At 37.0% G+C, this 13,820-nt stretch overlaps 1 protein-coding gene across 1 annotated transcript in view; it reads left to right on the plus strand.

Moving 5' to 3' along the window:
* The window catches only part of USH2A (usherin), a 795,293-nt gene that overhangs the window by 182,210 nt on the left and 599,263 nt on the right, over positions 1–13,820 (plus strand). Inside the window, exon 14 of the mRNA XM_012506628.2 lies at positions 10,698–10,881. Within this exon, the coding sequence (XP_012362082.2) occupies positions 10,698–10,881 (184 nt within the window). The remainder of the gene's footprint in view (positions 1–10,697; positions 10,882–13,820) is intronic.

A 13,820-nucleotide genomic window follows, 5' to 3' on the forward strand; every position in this document is an offset into this window, starting at 1 on the left:
TACTGTTGAGTTCTTAATTTAATCAGAGAACATTTTATGTGTAGTAGCAAACAATACTTTCAGTGAGCTTAAATTTTGATGGGGAAACTGATAGAATAATTTACAAATAAATATATGATATAAATTTAAATAGTGATGATTTTTGGATCCGTGACTCTACTCAGTTATGTTTCTTTGTTGCTGAGAGTTTAAGATATTATCAAGGTTACCAAATGGACTATTTATTTGGCACTTTTATATCAGTGTTTAGTTTCCAGAAAGGTAAACTGGGTAGCCATGTTTATATTGTACAAGTGGAGTCACATTGATATTTTATTGCAATGGAAACAGTAAGTGGTTTAAAAGGAGGAATGATGAAGTGAAAGAAATTATCAACCTGTTTCTTTTTATATTATTATTTAAAATTAGTCATTTTTCTGTTTTTCTCTTTCGCATTTTTTCTCATTTAAGATCATGAGTGCCTGTTTTAAAAAGCAGCCCAATGAGATGACCTTATTAAAACTCCTGGTTATTTATCAGTATCTTCAATTAAATAAACCCCTTACTGTGTACCCACAATGTACAAGGAATTATAAATATATATATATATATATATATATATATATATATTTTTTTTTTTTTTTTCAGACAGAGTCTTGCTCTGTCATCCAGGCTAGAGTGCAGTGGCACGATATTGACTCACTGCCAGCTCCGCCTCCCAGGTTCATGCCATTCTCCTGCCTCAGCCTCCCGAGCAGCTGGGACTACAGGTGCCCACCACCACGCCCAGCTAATTTTTGTATTTTTTTTTTCTTTCTTTCTTTTAGCAGAGACTGGGTTTCACCGTGTTAGCCAGGATGGTCTCGATCTCCTGACCTCGTGATCCGCCTGCCTCAGCCTCCCAAAGTGAGGAATTATTATTGTAGTTATGCAAGTTGAATAAGGTAATCCTTGACCTCAAGATATTGAAACTTTAACAAGGGAAATAAGACATTTGTACAAGTAAATAAAATACAATAATGCTTTAAATGCGATAATTGTTTTTCAGTATTAGTGTTGGTGCCCATTCTATATCTTCTTCTAAAGAAAAGAAGACAATTTGCAATAAACCTTTGGAAAGGAGTTATGTTACACCTGTACTTAGGGAAATCGTGACTAAGAAGTTATTCCCCTAATGGCCACACGTGGTGGCTCATGCCTGTAACCCCAGCACTGACAGGCTGAGGTGGATGGATCACCTGAGGTCAAGAGTTTGAGACCAGCCTGACCAACATGGTGAAACTCCGTCTCTACTAAAAATACAAAATTAGCTGGGCTTGGTGGCACATGCCTGTAATCCCAACTACTTGGGAGGCTGAGCAGGAGAATCACTTCAACCTGGGAGGCAGAGGTTGCAGTGAGCCGAGATGGCACCATTGCACTCCTGCCTGGGCAACAAGAGCCAAACTCCGTCTCAATAAAAAAAAAAAAAAAGTCAAATGTATACCAGATAAAGTCCTCCCAAAAAAGAGCCAGGAAAAGAGAAAGGAGGCCAGGAGGGGGTTGCATGAAAAAGATTCAGAATTATTATCCAGTATTGTCATTTTTTCATTTAATTTGAGTTTAAATCGAAATTTACATTTGCGTAATTTTAAAAACCAAATAAAATGTAAAGGGCCCTGCTTTATCATTTTCCCAAGAATCTCCATGGTTAGAGAAAACGCCTTCAACTCCTTTAGATGTTTCTTCTGGGCTTTCATGTCTGTGTTTCTGGGTTTTATATATATTTCATCTTGATTTTTAAAATGTAGATATTATCTATTGTCTTCCTCCTATAGAGGATGAGTGTTTAGCTCCTTTCACCTCCTGCTTACCAATCTCTTTATTTGGTTAAATCAGCATTCAGAGATTTCTTTATTATGACTATATAAATTTACTGTACAGCTATGCCATATAATATGCTTTGACTATATTTTCTTTCCTCAAAAAATTTGCCTTTCCTTAGTTTTTCAGGACTCTCTTAGGCATTTCTAGGAAATGAAACTCTCCAACGGAACTCTATTCAAGAAATCTATCAGGTTTTGTTTCTTCCCACTAGATATATGAGTGGGAAGTTTAGACTGGTTGACCTTTAGTTCTGTTGCACAGCTATATCCAAGGGCTAACATTTGCTGCTATACTAGGGATTTCCTTCCCCTGTCTCCTATGTTGGATCCTCCATTTCCTGAATTCCACACGTTCTCTCTTCCTGGTTTATTTGTGTATTTGGTAGAGCACATGTTCTAGTAGTTTCTGAAAAAGAATACAAGGAGGGAAGTAATTTGAGGAGAAAATTTTGAATATCTGAAGTGTTTTATTGTCTTCAAGTGTCTAAACATAAAGAATGATTTGAAATTTTACTACTATATGAAAACATTTTCATTAAAAATATTTAAATGTTTGCACCATTAGCTGTTAGCAATGTCAATTAAATTCTTTCTTCTTTTCTACTTCTTTTTTTTTTCTTAACCATCTGGAAGTTTTTACCATCTCTATGTCCCTGGGCACTCAGTGGACCCTTTTGCCTATCAATGACAGCTCTTATGTTCTGAGAAAATCTGCAAAACACATTCATAGCAACATCTAGACTCATGTTCGACCAAACAGTTGGACACCAAGTCTAGCCAAGTTGATGCATAAAATCAACAATCACAAGCAACCTTTCTCATAATGCCTGTTTACTTACTTGTTGAGTCCAGACTTTCTTTAGTTTAACTTCTAAAGGAAAGGCTTATTGCATCTTCCTAAAGTGTAAGAAGGACAACTTCCTGGTTGGGGAAGGTATTTAGCACACCTTATATCTGACTTCAGAAATCTCTGGAGCTTTCAAATCCAAACCTTTCTTTCTAGAGTTAACACAACCTGAATAAATTAGCTTATTGTCGGGCTCTCCACTGCAAGAGCTTAGCTTTTTCTTATAGATATCTATAATTGATGGTCATTTTCTCCTTCTCTCTTTTTTTTTTTTTGTTTCATCTCTGGGGATGTCAGGAGGGAAACATTATTCAATCTACCATGTTTTACTGACAATGTTCCCCTAGTGTTTTTGGGGTTGTAATCTTTTCAGACCAAATCTTTGCAGACATCCTTGAGTCCTCTCTTTTCCCCACAACCTTTGTCTCATCTAACAAAACCAATTCTGCTGATTTTACTCTCAAGTATATCCAGAATTTGACCACTTCTTGCCACCCTTACTTATACCAGCCAGGTCCAAGCCACCTTCCTCTGTTCCTGGACTATTCAAGTAGCCTCCTACTCCCTTTCATCTTTCTTCCATCACTTCTCAACAGACAGCCAAAGTGATGCTGTTCAAACTTGAGTCAGATCCCATCACTCCACCTTCCATTTGCTTTTCACCATAGCTAATAAGAAACAAAGTTGATATTCTTTAATAATCCCCATGGTCTATAATGTCCATGATCTCTCTGACCTCATTTCCACAAGTCTTCAGATCATTTCTTCCTCTCCAGCCAACAAGTCTCATTGCTGTCCTTCACAACTGTTCAATGCTCTATCTCAGGCAGGTATAAGAGTACCTCCATAGCAGTGCTCCCTATATATTTTCTGAATTAATGAATAATTATATTTCAAAAATACCTTGGTGGCATTCTCCTGTTTTTAAGTGTGAGCCTAGCAAAGGTCTGTGGTGTTGTTTTCACAACACTTAGGAAGAGTGTTGTGTTCAACCTTGCAAAGTAGGAAAAATAATAGTGACCTAAGTATCTTATATATTTTTTAACAAAACAAGATACAGTATACACATATGCATAGCCCATGAAAAGAGCAACGTGTGCTTTGGGACGGACCTTTTTTTATTTTTTATTTTTGGTTTTGCTTAGAAATTCCACTTTAATGTTTTTTTTTCCTGGTTTTATGGTCTCTTACAGTAAAACTTGCATTGAAAAGAGAAACCCTTATCCTGAAGTATCTTTATCATAAACAGATGTTTTGCAGTAGCCAGCCCTGCAATGTGCACAGTAAAACGTGCTGCTACAATCTGAAGCTTTCATTTACTTATTTAAACATGTCTGAGAGACCTAGATCATATACCACAGGGGCAGACAGCACGCTGGTGTGTGAGCAGTGGGGCATGGAGGGAGAAGGATGGGTTAGGAAGGGATGAGTAGCAAGCTTAAGGACTTCTGCCTCCCTTTCATCTGTGATTGCAAATACTGCTGACCCATAGTAGATGACTGCACATAGATTCTTGTCCCACTTTCTTAAAAAACATTATTAAGGAAGGTGCATGTAATGAAACCTCATGTATTATTAACCTAACCTTACTACAAATGTACAAGGAATAGGTTTAATTCAACTAAAATTTATAGGCAATTTGTTAAAGCAGCAGTGCACATTAGAAGGTACATTAGAGCCACATTGGTTTTAATATGCCATTCAATAACTTGAACAGAGGTTAAAAATGCTGCTTAACCTCCATTAAGTATTTTAAAAATGCTTTAATTTAAAATTATTTGGAGTGTGTGTACATATATGAATGTACACATATCCACACTAATAAATATAACACTAAATATGTTTTCCCAGTTCCCTTTTTCAGTGCTGGATGACCTTATAATGTTCAGCAGTAGGCACTTAATCAGAGGCCAGGCCGAGGAAGGCAGGGAAGGATGTCAAGGCATCCCAAGCCAGTGACCCACCCTTGTCCTTGAGAACTAGAGGCAGAGGGTGCTTATTGAAGACTCTGTAGCTTTGGAATAAAATAAAGGCTAATTTATAAAGAAAACAGCTTCCTATGACATGTTTTGTACTAATAGGACAATGCCTCATGCTTCCCCCTAGTATCTACTTTTGGTTTTCTTTTACAATTCATAAAACAAAGTATCCTGTTTCATTAAGTAGCACATCATATTTACTAAGTAATGAGCTCATAAACTGGAATTGTGTACAAGACCCTGCCAATGGAATTGGAATCAGATGCTGATGTTCCATTAAAAATCAATGCATCAAAGTTGATATCCAATTATGCCACATTTCCTAGTGTTTGGTGAGACAACTTTCTAGGTTAACATGTTTTTCACAGAGAGACCTGAGTCTGAAAGTAAGAACCTCTTCCTTGATAAATCATCAGGAAGGAATCTTGTCACAGGAAATATAGACCACAATGTTAGGTACATTTGGAAAACAAAAAAAAGTAAAGGACACTGATAAGAAAAATTTCTCTGTCATAGAAAACTTGCTAATTGACAATTACAAAGATGATAATAGATAATATTTACTGAGAGTCCACTGTGTGCCAGGCTCTGTAATAGGGCTTTGCCTGCAAAGTTCCATTTAATATGCACAATATTTCTATGATGGAGGTGCTGGGATTATTCTCATTTTAATCTAATTGGGGAAATGAAATCTAATTAAGTAGAAGAGCCATTTATAAGTCCAGGTCCATCTGACTCCAGAATGTATACTCTGAAAGAGTGGAACTTTTTCTAAATAACTAACTCAATATTTGTCTTACACATTCACACAATAAATACTTGAGGGTGAGTTAGATAAATACCGTTTCTTTCCCCCACCTTCAAGCATATCTCAACTCATGATTCTGGCTTACTGCTTCACATTCTGGGATACCTCATTTGTTGTTCAAAACCCAAGCAGTAGGCATAAAATGAAAATTAACCGAGTCCTGGGAAACTACAGTGTTCAAATAATGATGAGGTAAATTGAAGGCGTCTAGAAATGGAATTATCTCCTAGAACTTCGTTGGAGAAATTTTGGAGATGGTTGGAATGGCATAGGAGACAGACTTTAGAGCATACATTTGATAAACACTGAATGGGAACAGAGAATATAAGTTTTGCTGTGGATTTTGAATATGCATACACACATATACATTAATTATAATCTCCAAGATGTAATCAGAGTTGTCATTATTTGGGTTATTTGTTGTTACTGGATTTGATTCTTGGAGAATATGTTAATGAGGGCCTTTCATGAGTATTCACATAAATAGAAAAATTGGATTATTTATGAAACAGAAAATTCCAATAATGTTTTCCCTTACATGAGCATATTATTATGTCCTTTGCTTTAAGAGCTAAGATATAGTTTTAGGGTGACATTTTCTTTCTATAGCTCTGTTCCATCTGTTGCTGTGACAAGCACTATATTTTAAATTTATTGTGTCTGATTCATATACACTCCTCTCTAGACTCCCTGATAGGACAGGCCACTCTGACCAACCACTCTCATGACTCACAGATTTATGTTTACCATTTTCCTTTTCAGTGTTAAAGGGATCATCTTATATTTTAGAGGGTAGCAGATATTTATCCATCCATCCACCCATTCATCCATTCAGCTATCTTTCTATTTCATTCATATATCCGTTTTTCAATAAACATCTATTGAGTAAATTACCAGGGACTATGTTGGTGTGAAGGTATACAATCACAAATATACTAAGACATTGTGATTTAGTAGGGGAAAGTGACTCACATGCAAATGTATCACAATGTGATGAGATCAATATTAGAAATATACAATATAGAGAAGTAGTAAAGTGAAGGAAATGATTAATTCTTGAAGGATGAGGGGTGCTAGGAACTTAGAGAAAATGATTTCTGAACTGAATTTTAAAAGGAAATGGGAATCAGCAAGCTGCTCAAGGAGGGAGTAGCAGCCCAGAAGAAAGGAATAACAATAGAACATTTAAGGCGTATCTAATTTAACTGAAAAACACTTAAAAATTGTTTTAAATAAGAGAAATTATACCATGGGATGAATAATATTAGTATTTATGTATTCACTTGATCAAGTCTAGAAGTAATGTTAGCATGATTTCATACAAAACTACCAAATGGAGGAAAATTATTATTGTTTTAATTTGAAAACTACCATCATCAACTATACTGAAATATAGTTTACAAAGAATACAACAATATTGAAAATATTGATTCATAAAGCCATTACCAAGATAGTCTTTTGTAGCATGGATATAGATGAGCCACACATCCCTCCCCAGGCTCTTGTGTAACTATTATGTCCATTTTCCGGCTTAAGGTGAGAGTATTTTCTTCTAAATGTCTTACAATTAGTGCTTAGCCCCATCACTGCCCTCCTTTCTTGAATAAGGCCTAGCGGTTGCACTTCTTTTCTTTCTCCCTCTCAAGACCTTGGCAAAGCCTAGTTGTTCATGGTCCTCAGGAGGGACATTGCTGGGAAATGGGCTCTTCTTTTATGCCCAGGACAAGTACTGTGCTGTGCAAACAGCCGCTGCAGGAGATAACACCAGCTGCCTTGCTAATAACTTTGAACTCTATAGATTCTTCTCCTAGGTAAAGCCACATTATTTTATGATATGGGTGACTCTTTGCTTTAGCTGGATGATACATTTTTTTCCACTTGAGATTTGTCATGTCTAAAACCAAGGGTCAGCTAAATAATATGGGAAAATAATAAACTAGCGAGCTGATTTGGACCATGTATGTGTGAACTCTCAGCATTACATAATGCAAGGTAATGATGTTGTCCTAATGACCATGCTTAAGAATGTGGTACAAAATCATTCCTGGAATGAAATCTCAATAAGATCAGTTACAATGCTACACATATAAAGATTTGGAATATGAAGAAGAGCTAACGAAGGGGTATCAGAAATGCATTACGTTAAAATAAATTAAGGTCAGTTATAATTAAGCCACATTCAGGAGTTGAAGTTTAAGCGGAAGGGAAGGGAAAAGATTGTTTTCTATAGTTGGAAGTCATAAAAGGAGGTAATGGTCTAGAATTAGGCACATTCAGGTAAGGCAAGAGGTAATCTTTAAGCAGGAAGTTACCTGAGTCATCCTAATTAGAACTGCTTAAAAATAGGACAGCTAAAATACTGGTGGGATTAACCTTTATAATCAGGCTCCTGAGAGGAGGAGGGGAATTAACCCCAAGGCAAATTCCCATGCAGTCTTTTCCTGGAAGCCCTACCTTCACTTTCAGTCTTTCTAGGTGCTTTAGCATCTTTTTAGTTCTTCTCTGCTTATATTTCTGATTTTTCTGTGACATTCTTTACTCCCCAAAACTTGGACTACCCAACTTCTGCACCAAAATGCCATCCCCTACTTGTACTTACAGGTTTATCTAATACATCATTTCTTCTAAAAATTGCCCTTAATTGTTCCAAATTCTCTGTGGCTTGGAGCTATTGCAATAAGTCTAAATTAATTCTACTTGTAAGTATCTGTGCTAATGGGTAATTTATCCAAATTGGAGAACTGTTAGCACATTCATGATGCCATCATCATGGATTTAAGGGCCTAGATACCTTCACAGGAACAAAAATACAAAGAATCACAACCACAGTGGCCTTGAATTTAAATGGAAGCTTTCTGAATTTGACTTTGATCGTGTGATGAATCAGGTACAAGAATATATACTAGTTGTTATGGCCATACTCTATTTCTGGAAATGTGTATATAAGGGAAATTGCTGTCAGGTGATACAAATAAACAGATAGCATAACCTGGCTGTAAATTATGATAAAAATGATAGTATTAGTTGATTTCCTCCAACTGAATAGCACAGATTTTGAGCTCTTTCCTTTTCCTCGCATTGAGCACAGTGTTTTCTGTTTTGCTGCCCTTGAAACTTTGTAAGACAGAATGTACAGGATCTAGGGGAAGGAAAAAAACCCAATTGTTGGTAACTATAAGAAAATGGCTTGTTTTCAACAAGAGCCTGAAATGAGTTTTAGAGTATCCTAATTACTTTTTGCTGTTCCCTATAGAATAGATAACAGAATGCATTCACTTTGTGCTCATGCTCTCCTTCTTTCAATATCATTGCTATTTTATGAACTTTAAATTAGTGTCATGACAATTGTACAATTCATTTTTATTTGCTGTAACTATATTCATTAGAATCCTTCTGTGATCCTTCTACCCTGTTGTTTCAGTAAAATTCTTTGCAGCATTTTGCACATGCTTGCGTGTGTACCCATGGGTTCGTGCATGTGTGTATATGTATATGTACACATACATGCACACACACATCATGCCAGCTCCATCATTCAACCGCCTGAAAACTTTCTAATTTTATAACAGTTAACTTCCATCTCCTGGGTCCCAAGAGATTTTAAGTAATTTGAATAGACTTTTGAATCATATTTGTATTTCTTTCCTTTTACCATAAGAAAAAAAATATGAGTTTTAGAAGTAAGCTAAAATCTCTAAATTCTGCAGGCTTGTGTGTGTGTGTGTGTGTGTGTGTGTGTGTGTACACTTGCGGGGCTAACAGCCTGTTTAATAATTGAACTCATTTTTATTTGTTCATCGAATGTGTATGGAATGCCTACTATGTGCCAAGCAGTGTACTGGCTGCTAGGAAGACAATGACGAATGAAGCAGATAGGTTTTCTGCCCTTATGGAAGTTAGATTTTGGTGGAAATGAGATTGATTATAATTTTCGTAAACAATATAGGAAACAAACAGGATGCTATGAATTTGTAACAGGTATACCTAGCCTGGCCTAGGGAAAGTTGCCTGAGGAAGTCATGAGACCTGACTCATATGAGTGAACTAAGCAAAAGAGATAGGTCAAAATCATCCCAGCAGACAGAATGGCCCATGAAAAGGCCTTTAGGTCTCAAGAAGAGGAACAAATATGACTGCAATGGACTGAGCGGGGGATGAGCCATGAGCTGAAGCTAGAGACGTAGCTGGGACCTGACTGTAGGATTGGAAGCTGGGTGAGAGATTTGGATTTATTTCCTAAAGGGAATAGGAAGTGATCAAGTAGTTTCAAATAGAGAAGTGAAATGTCCAAACTGAACTTTGGAAAAAGACTGCTACAAAGAATAGATTGGAACAGGACAAGAGGGATGCAATTAGAAGAGATGGTCTCTGGGACTGGGTAGCCTGGGTGTAAACCTGGGTTTTGCTATCCATTGAGTCTACCATCTTAGGAAAGTGTGTTAACTTCTCAATCTTCTGTTTTCTAATTGACAAAATAGATGTGATAATAATTCATGCATTATTTGCATTTCTATGACAACTAAATGAGATACTCAATATAAAGCCCCTACAGTAGCATCTAGTTTGAGGTATTAGTTATAAAAAAAGTGGTTGGTGACTTTATCTGGGAGGTGGTAGTGGGGATGAAGAGTGGAAGGTTTAAAATTGTTAGGATGCAACATCCATAGGACTTGGTAATTAGCAAAATGTAGGGGGTCAGAGAAGTGGAGGATGCAAGCTTTTGTTTTAGTAAAATACAGAATTAGTTTAATTTGAATTTCAGATAAATTTTTTTAGTCTAAGCAAATGCTGCATGGGCTGCACCTTTGCTAAAAAATTTCATTATTTGTTAGAAATTCAAATGTAACTGGCTTCCTATATTTTATAAGTCTGCCCCACCAAAGATACCTCAGTGTTCTAGGCAAAGCAACTGAATGACTGGTAATATCTGTTGGAATGGAGCTGATTAGAGGAGGTCAAGTTTTTTGTAGAAATATTGCATGGTAGATTTTAAATACATTGAATTGTAGGACCTGGGAGACACCCAAGTCCAGTGTAGATAATTTACTCAGTTTTTCTTTGGTCATAATTGACACACTTAAGAACAGATATAACCACATTTGTATTGGGAATTAGTGCCATGGTAGAGTATTCTGTTTTTCTGCGTAATCAATTATTATGCTTTAAATAAAAGAGTGGATAAAAAGTATATATAAAACTTTTAATTTCTTTATTTCTAGGTTTTTATATTTCTCCAGGCAATGCCACTGGCTGCCTGCCATGCTCATGCCATACAACTGGTGCAGTTAATCACATCTGTAATAGCCTGACTGGTCAGTGTGTTTGCCAAGATGATTCCATTGCTGGGCAACGTTGTGACCAATGCAAAGACCATTACTTTGGATTTGATCCTCAGACTGGAAGGTACATCTTTATAAGCTTTAATAATTAAACTCTTTCTTTAGCAACAGTTAACTTTTTTTTGCCAGTTGCAAAGCAATAACTTCTGTAAAAAGTATTTTTTTTTGGCCCGGCTTGGTGGCTCACGCCTGTAATCCCAGCACTTTGGGAGGCCAAGGCAGGCGGATCATGAGGTCAAGAGGTCGATATCATCCTGGCCAACACGGTGAAACCCCGACTTTATAAAAATACAAAAATTAGCTGGGCGAGGTGGCGTGCACCTGTAGTCCCAACTACTCAGGAGGCTGAGGCAGAAGAATCACTTGAACCGGGAGGGGTAGGTTGCAGTGAGCCGAGATCGTGCCACTATACTCCAGCCTGGGAGACAGGGCGAGACTCTGTCTCAAAAAAAAAAAAAAAGTGTTTTTTTGTTATTGACATGTTTTTTGTTCCGTGACATCTGCATTTACTTAATATATGCTAATCTTTGAATATTTCCTAGAGTAGGTTGCTATATATTGATAGATGTGCCCTATCCTAGCGTCTGGGAATGTTGAATGAGATAAAATATATTTTCCCTCAAAAAGCTGAGAGTCTAGATGTGGAGAAGGACAGGAAAAGACATATCTGAAGAAGAAAATACATATACACATACCTTCTCTCTCTCTCTCTCTCTCTCTGTGTATATATATTTCATATATATATATAAAATATATATGTATGTGGGATATATGTATACGCTTTGTTCTTCATTGCCCTTGAATTTATTGCATATTTATTAGTTCATTGCATGTATTTATATTTTCCTTGCCTTTCTAATTTAGGTTTAAAGACTGGCAGATGAGAAACATAGCTTTGTATTCTGTGATATGATTTTTTTCAGTGTGTAAAGTATATTATGAAAGTAAATCACTTTTCAAAGTTACACTCTCTTTAATATTCTACTTCTTATTCTCTGGGTATCTGTGGCCATTTGCCTTCACTCATTTGTGTTTATTGCTGTATTTTTGAAGATGTGCTGTAATGCCAATTCCGTGTGTGTGTGTGTGTGTGTGTGTGAGAGAGAGAGAGAGAGAGAGAGAGAGATTATGAGCTTGTCTAAAGTTCAGACTAAATCTATGAATTCTTTGACGCTCCTATCGCTGAGAAGCTAGTAGTGTGTGCTGAACTCAGAAAGCATGTAATAAAACCAGTCAAATCTGTTTCTCAATATGTGTATATTTATAAATATAATTGCTAATTATTTCAGGGTTTGTGATTATCTGGGCTCTTTTAAACTCATTGCCCCCCTGCTGCCTGCCTTTTGGCTGTTCCACTCCTCATTAACACCTCCATTAGAGGGTGGACAGGTGACAGGGTAATTACTGAAAAAGAACTTAAACTAGTTCATTTTGACTTTCTTTTAAAATTTGATGTGATTTTTAAAAACTACAAAAATCATTTAAAATTTTATTAAAATAATTTTTGTTTTCTTGACATACAGACGCATGTATTTTAATCTGTGACACTCTACTTCTATCACCATAGAAATGTTACCTTGATAGTTTGAGACCATTGTGACTCTTTTCTACAAATGTTATTATAAATCACCTAAATGAGTATAGAAAGCACATGGTACAGTAAATAGTAAATAAAAAGCACTGTCAGGATTTTGATAGTAAAATAGGAGCCAGTTACTGCACATACTAGCTCCTAGGTGTAATTTTTTTGAAATAATATTCTACAGATTCCCCAGTTGGAACTCTTGAGCTGGTTTGTTTCACTCCTGGCCACCTCTGTCTTTTTCATAGTTTCTGACCACATTTACCAGGAGAAAAATATCCTCCCCAATCCACTGTCCTCCTTGCAACACTCATGCCCATCAGTGCCATTTTGTGACACTCAATTACCCATTTTTGTTCTACTCATCCCCTTTGTTAGTCTTCCCAGGGTTATCAGCAAAACGCCTGCTCAGTGACCTAGGGATGTCTGATTGTCTCAGCTTTTTCACTTAACTTTTTTTCTTTAAGTGAGATCTGATTCCCTTCATTACATTGCTTCCTCTACCCTTCAATGTTCTTAAATTCATGGCTGAGCCTTTTACCCCATTCTGTTCCTCTCCCATTATCTACCCATCTCACTCTCACTCCCCACCTTACTTTAGTCCAGGAACAAGAATTGCTTAAAAAGTACTGTTCCATCACCTGTCACTCTGCAGTAGGCCTGACTAGCACTGGAGCTAGATTCCCTGGGTTAAAAGGTGGATTTAAATGTTTACATAAATTGATAAGGAATAGGAAGGACCAAAGAAGTGGGTATAAACTACATTTTTAGAAGATACTGAAGTTACAATAAAGAAATAATTCAGTCTAGGCACTGTGGCTAACTCCTGTAATCCCAGCACTTTGGGAGGCCAAGGTGACCAGATCCCTTGAGTCCGGGAGTTTAAGACCAGCCTGGGCAACAAGGCAAAACCCCATCTCTATAAAAAATAAAAAGTTAGCCAGGTGTAGTGGCTCTTGCCTGTAGTCCCAGCTACTTGGGAGGCTGATGTGGGAGGACTGCTTGAGACTGGAAGGTCGAGGCTGCAGTGAGTCAAGATTGTGCCACTGCACTCCAGCCCGGGCAACAGAGCGAGACCCTGTCTCAGAAAAAAAAAAAAAAAAAAAAAAAGAGAGAGAGAGAAAGCAGACTTCAGACACACAAAAAGAGTGAGGGGCAGGTTGGAGTCTAGAAAATAGAGCTAAAGTATGAGAAGCTGAGTAGATTTCTAAAAATATGAATGATTCAGAGTAAGTGTGGGTTTTTTTTTTTTTTTTTTTTTTTTTTTGGACAGTCTCACCCTCTGTTGCCTAGCCTGGAGTGCAGTGGTGTGATCTTGGCTCACTTCAACCTCTGCCTCCCAGGCTCAAAAGATTCTCCTGCCTCAGCCTCCTGAGTAGCTGGGATTACAGGTGTGTGCCACCATGCCTGGCTAATTTTTT

Source organism: Nomascus leucogenys, chromosome 5 (assembly GCF_006542625.1).
Source record: "Nomascus leucogenys isolate Asia chromosome 5, Asia_NLE_v1, whole genome shotgun sequence".
Classification (NCBI taxonomy): domain Eukaryota; kingdom Metazoa; phylum Chordata; class Mammalia; order Primates; family Hylobatidae; genus Nomascus; species Nomascus leucogenys.